Source organism: Brassica napus, chromosome C3 (assembly GCF_020379485.1).
Source record: "Brassica napus cultivar Da-Ae chromosome C3, Da-Ae, whole genome shotgun sequence".
NCBI classification, from domain to species: Eukaryota; Viridiplantae; Streptophyta; class Magnoliopsida; order Brassicales; family Brassicaceae; genus Brassica; species Brassica napus.
Window position 1 is genome coordinate 10,745,396 of NC_063446.1, and position 6,000 is coordinate 10,751,395.

Consider the following 6,000-nt stretch of genomic DNA (forward strand, 5'->3'; position numbering starts at 1 on the left):
ATATTTATGTTTAGTGTTTGAGTTACTACTCTATCCACCACATCAAGCTTCAATTCCTTATACACAAATTTAAAAGATCTCTATTGTTCTTTATTCATGGTTATGTTAGCATATCCACAACGTAATCAAAATCTTTTCGTTCCCGTCCACAGACAAACATTGTTGTTGGAGTTGTGTCTTTAAATTTAACTATTGTGGAGCTTGATCTAATGAAGCTTCTAGAATTTTTACACTCATCTCCGTCCACGCATCACCCGTCCACGTATCATCCGTCCACGCATCGAATATCTATTAAGAGCAAAGTTGTCTATAGTTTATTGCTAGCCCACAAGAAAGTGTTTCACATGTAAAAAGTATCTCTGAATGTAAAGAAAAATCAAAAAATGGCCTAAAGAGTAATCAACTCTTGTTTTAATCTCATGAAAAGATAAGTCTAACTCATATTCTCCATCGCGAATAAAGAAAGACACATACGATTTGTTCTGATGCGATAAGTCCCCAAACTCTAGCAACTAGCAAGTACCAAACCAAAACTCCTACTGACAAATAGAAAATGCAAAGAGTACAGAAACATAGTATCACGGAATCCTCTCATGGAAGCTTGTTATTACCAGTGACCTCTTCCTTGTCCTCTCCCGCGACCACCTCCACGTCTTCGGTTTCCGCCTCTACCACCACCGTGAGATGATATTCCCTGAAAAGCCTTGTTCACAAGCTGGTTTGACATACCACCCGAACCACGTCCCCTCTTTGCAGAGACATTGTAACCACTTCCAGTGTTGCTATTAGCAGGCCGTTTTCCTCTGTATAGTATTACAGTAAAGTCAACACAAATTGCAAACAGATACAAGACGGTAAAAAAAAATTACGGATTGAGTTAACTTTGAAACAAACCCGATTGTTGTTGTTGCTGCAGATGGTAACGGCTTTGTGGCTTCTTTCCAAGAAAGGTTGATATTAGTATCTCCGATAAACGAAGGCACTTTTGCATGCAGTGGCTGTTTCATATCAAATATGCCCCCAAGATTAATTCATATCATCAAAACTATATGCTTCCACCAATATAAAAAGACTAAAGATGTTGGATGTTTACCTTTGTCATTGCCAGTATGTTATTACAGGTCCTGAGTCCAGTTGTAGTATTCTGCTTCTTTGTTTTCTGTAAGGTGCGATGCATTAGCTCTAAAAGCAAATACCACCAGGATAAAAGAAAGAAGTTACAGGTTAATGTACTCACAACGCTTGCTTTCTCTTCATCTGTCTTAGCAGCCGACATGGCTTTGTTGTGCTCAGTCATTCCCTGAGTTAATTTCTTCATCGTTGTCTTGGTAAGATCTTCAACGGTGGTCAATCTGCACCAAAGGACAAAAACTTTATGATACCATAAATAGAATACCAATAACTCTTCATATTCTCTTCTTAATCTACACTACCAAACTTTTTCTCTTCATACCAAATAAAACTCAACTGGTGTAGCTACAGCACAACAAATTTTCCCAAGAAAATAAGATTATATTTGACGACAATATCTTAACTTTTAAGTCACACAAATCTAGATTCATTCAATACCTCTCAGTGAAGTCCTTGTTCAATTCCGAGAAGTCTTCCCCAAGTCTGTCTGATGGCTGGCCGGTCACAATCTTATACCCACACAAGCTGTTTGTTGCATTTGGAACCTGCATATCTCAACGTACTCAAATAAGTAAAACATGGAGGAAGAAAGGAGAACGATACTAAACACAAATACGATTGTCGCCAACCTTGTGGGCCAGGTGATGAAACGCGTACAACAAACACTCAACGTACGTGAAGTTCATTTCCTCTCCAGTCTTCTTGGCAGGCATGTATTTCTGCAAACAAAGAGTGTAACAATCTTTATAAGACGATTTTACTACTGCATGTAATGCTTTTACATTCAAAATTTTGAGATTGTAGTAAGATACAATAAAGACGCTATAAATACAAGTAAAATGTCAACAACGATTTGTAAAAGGAATCAGGACACTGAATACTGTAGGCAGATGAATAATGGCACTTAAAGTGGGTACCTTTAGAAGCTGAACTATTGAAGGAAGCATTTGCCTTGCCTCCTGGGCGGTTGTGTATGGGGAAATATCAGCAAGAGCTTTCAGCAAATCAAGTTTCCTCTCTTCTGGGAGCTAGTTATAAAAAAAAAGAGTGTGTCATACATTATGCTGGCCAAGAAAGCTTCTTTTTGGAATGGTACGGATATATGCATGCAAGATGGCAAAAGAGAAACAAGCAGAATAGCTACACATATGGATGAAATAAAAGGTACAATAAATCAAGATTCAAGATTTTCTTCATATCCTTCGTGTCATACACTATTCTTATTTTTATCTACGAGAGTTGATAACAAATGACTAAAAGAGCACACACGATCATGTGCTGATACAAATACACTGAAACACGAATATTATATGAGTTCTAGGATACCTTGTCAAAAACAGGTATGATATGTTTGTTCAAATAGTTGAGAAACCTGCTGGTTGGAGCACCTCTCTGATAAAAATAGGACGAAATTAGCAAAGCAACCAGTAAAGTTCATACGACTAGCGGAACCAATCTGAATCCGTACCGCAAAAAAGGGAAGAGCCAGTTGGAGGCATGATATCAACCTGTCGATATGGTCTGTATCTGAAACCTGGTAAAATAATATTGGCAATCAGTAATACAACATCACAAGGACTATCATGTTTATGAAATCAAGAAATTTAACTTCATTTTCAGGATGATGCAACATAATAAGCTTAAATAAATTTGTACGATACAATACAGCAAATTTACATAAAAAAAAAAGAAGCAAACTTACATCAAACTGAGCATCCAAATCGGCCTGTCCTTCGATAATTTCCACAAGTTCTTGCATTCTTTCTTGAGGAGCTTTCGCTCCAAATATACTCAAACTTGTCAGGAAATCCATAAACATTTTAAACTCTCCTCCAGTTACATCTTCCAGGCTCTGTGAAAATACAAATAAAGTCAGAATATATGGGAAGATGAAGAAGGCATATGAAAAAAATAAAAACGACTGCACCCACACAAAATTACGTTCTTACCTGTTTAATCAAATCTGTTATACGTCTCTCCATTTCCTCTTGAGGCTTTAAAAGTTCCCCTTTAAGAGGAAACACCTACATACAGATTAATAAAAAATTTACAATGAGTATTGGCTAAGGTAATCCAAATTTCTCCAAGGATTTTCATTTCTGAATTCTGAGACTAACATTGTGGGGAAAATGAGATATGAATACCAAATAAGTCACGCAATGCTAATAAGAAAATATTGAAAATAGCAAAAGGACGTAGAGAAAACTCTGACCTTATCTCTGATGAAATTCAAGACCTTTTCACGAATCTGATCGTCCGTAGTTGGAGTAACTCCAGCATGCGTAAACAATGCAGTCAAAGATGCTGTAGAGAAGGAGGGTAAACATTAGAGAACGACATGAAAACACTTAGGAATTGCATATAACAAGAGACAATAAGGAAACCATAGTGTAAATATAAGATAATTAAGCAGACTAGTCAACCCATAGGGCCTTAGGCCATAGATTAAAAGAGTACACTAAAATTACTGTAAAGAAATTAGACTACCTTTTGGATCCTGTCGTATCAGCGACATCAGAGCCTTATGCACAGCATCACGCTCCATAGTTTCCTCTTCAGATAATGAAACCTCTAAGTCAGATAAGAAATTCACAAATAGGTAGCTAAAGGTGTTGTAACCAAAAACCTCAAAGAGTTACCAGTATTTAGAAGTTGCACAAGAACATCAACAATCTTAGATATAATATCTGGTGAATCCTTGCAGAACAGTGGGAGCCCGCGGATGGCTTGAACCCGTACCTAAACATTAAAAGGATTTTAACTCAGAACAAAAGGCTAGTCACAAAACTGAGAAACGTGCATGGATACATATCAATTTCTCTGGAGAATCAAAGCACTATATCTCAAACACGTATATCACCTAACCGAACAAGTTGTAACAGTGTAAGGACAGCAAGAAGTTAAATTTGAGCACTGCAAGTGCAAACTAATCTGAGCTTATCTATTGATTCAGGGATAAATGGCATATGTAAGAAGATAAAGTTACAGAGCCCCCAAGATCTCCATCATCGATGGAGTCCATATGCACATCGAAAGGCTAGTTCCACAGAACAAAAATCTGAAAAACGTGCATGGATAAACATCCTATTCTCTGGAGAATCAGAAGCAGTACATCTCAACTATGTATATCACCTAACCAAACTTGTTGTTAACCCCGCTTCATCACACTATTAACAGTGGAAATCCAGCAAGAAGCTAACTTTAATCACTGCAAACAAATCTAAGTTTATCTATTGGCTTAAGGATAATTGGGGATCATGTAAGAAGACAAGGGTCTGTACCCCCAAGATCTCCATCATCGATACAGTCCATATGCGCATGGAAAGGCTAGTCCCATAGAACTCAAAACTGAAAAATGTGCATGGATAAACATCCTATTCTCTGGAGAATCAGAAGCACTACATCTCAGATCCGTATATCACCTAACCAAACAAATACTAAGCCCTAATTCATCACTATATTAACAGTGTAAATCGAGCAAGAAGCTAACTTTGAGCACTGCAAGTGCAAACTAATCCGAGTCTATCTAATGGCTTAAGGATAAATGGATACAAACCCCAATATTTTCCTCATCGATACAGTCCATATGAGCATCAAAAGCCTCAGTGGAGAGAGTAGGGAAGAACTTGAAGTAGCGAGGAATCAGCTGCGACGCAAGCTGCTTCGCCTTCATACTCGTCTTCGCCATCTTGATAATCCCCTCATAGTCCTCAACATTCTGCAAATTAACAGCGAGAGAAAAGGAAAAAAGCAATCGATTTCAAATCTCGGAACCAAAACCCTAGCTGAGAAAAAATCGAAGGCGAAACCTGGGACTTGTCCTTGGAGGCATTGAGCCGCTCGCTGAACTCGTAGAGCTTCTCGATCTGCTGGACTTCTTCGGACTGGTGCTCTGACATCGCGGAGGAAGCTGAAGCTGAAGCAGAGATGAGTGTATGCACTTATTAGTTTCGAATCAGGAGAGGATAACAGAAGGTTTACAGATGTAATCGTATCTATAAATGAAAAGGTGAAGAAGGGAAGAGCGTATTACATGGTGGTTGTTCTTGGTCTTTCGGAAGAGCAGTCGCGAGAGTTTCTGACGACTTTTCGTTATTAGCTTGGAGAAGACGAGCCGAAGCAAAGAAGAGCCCTTTATGTTGAGCCAATACGCTGTCGTTTTGATTTTTGTGAAACTTGACTAACGCTACCTGTGTTTTATCGTTTCTTACAATTTGACCCCTGATGTCTATTTTGGAAAACAAAGCACCTCAAGAACTAGGGCATGGCGGTTTAAAATGGGTTGCGTTTTTCTTTTTTTTTTGTCATCTTAAATTTTCATTCATAAGTTTAACAAAACACCTCCTTTAAACAAAGAGCCATAAACAAGACCAACCCTGATTCCAAACCTAAACATAGGCCAAGCTAACACACCAACACCCCTAGTACACCAAAAAATTCTTTAAGGAGTCAACTACAAGTCAAAGAGAGGCCAAACTTTTCTCATTTTCAAAGATACCCTGCAGCCAAAAAGGATAATCTGCTGCAACATAGGACTGAAGTCTTTGGTCCCTAGTAACACTTTGAGCAATGAGAAATGCACCTCTATTCCTGCTTTTCACTTCTTTAAAAATCCTCCACCATTCGATCTTCCTTAGCCCAAACAAGATATCTGCACGCATTGCTTTGAAAGATGGCCAAGCTTTTGGTCTTGTCACCGCACCAACAATCATGTCATCATCAACCGCAAAGATCATCCTGTTTAGCCTATGACTTACCATATTGTCAATCGCTCACATAAGAACTTGAAATTTCAGTTCCTTCAAGTTGTTGAGACCAGTAAAAGCTCTCCTACTATGCAACAACACCTTTCCTTCTGAGTCCCTTAAC

General features: G+C 38.4%; 1 protein-coding gene across 1 annotated transcript; it reads right to left on the reverse strand.

Moving 5' to 3' along the window:
• Positions 1 to 384: 384 nt before the first annotated feature.
• LOC106388047 (apoptosis inhibitor 5-like protein API5) lies at positions 385 to 5,302 on the reverse strand. Its single transcript, XM_048752469.1, has 17 exons — positions 5,165 to 5,302; positions 4,941 to 5,047; positions 4,688 to 4,849; positions 3,771 to 3,870; positions 3,619 to 3,684; positions 3,344 to 3,435; positions 3,081 to 3,155; positions 2,834 to 2,983; positions 2,600 to 2,665; positions 2,458 to 2,523; positions 2,049 to 2,159; positions 1,761 to 1,850; positions 1,570 to 1,676; positions 1,238 to 1,352; positions 1,094 to 1,159; positions 895 to 998; positions 385 to 803 (listed from the first exon to the last, which is right to left on the reverse strand). The coding sequence occupies exons 2-17, from the start codon at positions 5,028 to 5,030 to the stop codon at positions 608 to 610; spliced, it is 1,656 nt and encodes a 551-aa protein (XP_048608426.1). The 5' UTR covers positions 5,031 to 5,047; positions 5,165 to 5,302; the 3' UTR covers positions 385 to 607.
• Positions 5,303 to 6,000: the final 698 nt, after the last annotated feature.

Excerpts from the sequence above, each read along its gene's own strand:
- LOC106388047 (XM_048752469.1), bottom strand. The coding sequence starts at position 5,030 with ATGTCAGAGCACCAGTCCGAAGAAGTCCAGCAGATCGAGAAGCTCTAC. Across the intron at positions 4,850-4,940 it reads CCTCCAAGGACAAGTCCCAG|AATGTTGAGGACTATGAGGG; the intron begins GTTTCGCCTTCG and ends GTTAATTTGCAG. Across the intron at positions 3,156-3,343 it reads TGAATTTCATCAGAGATAAG|GTGTTTCCTCTTAAAGGGGA; the intron begins GTCAGAGTTTTC and ends ATCTGTATGTAG.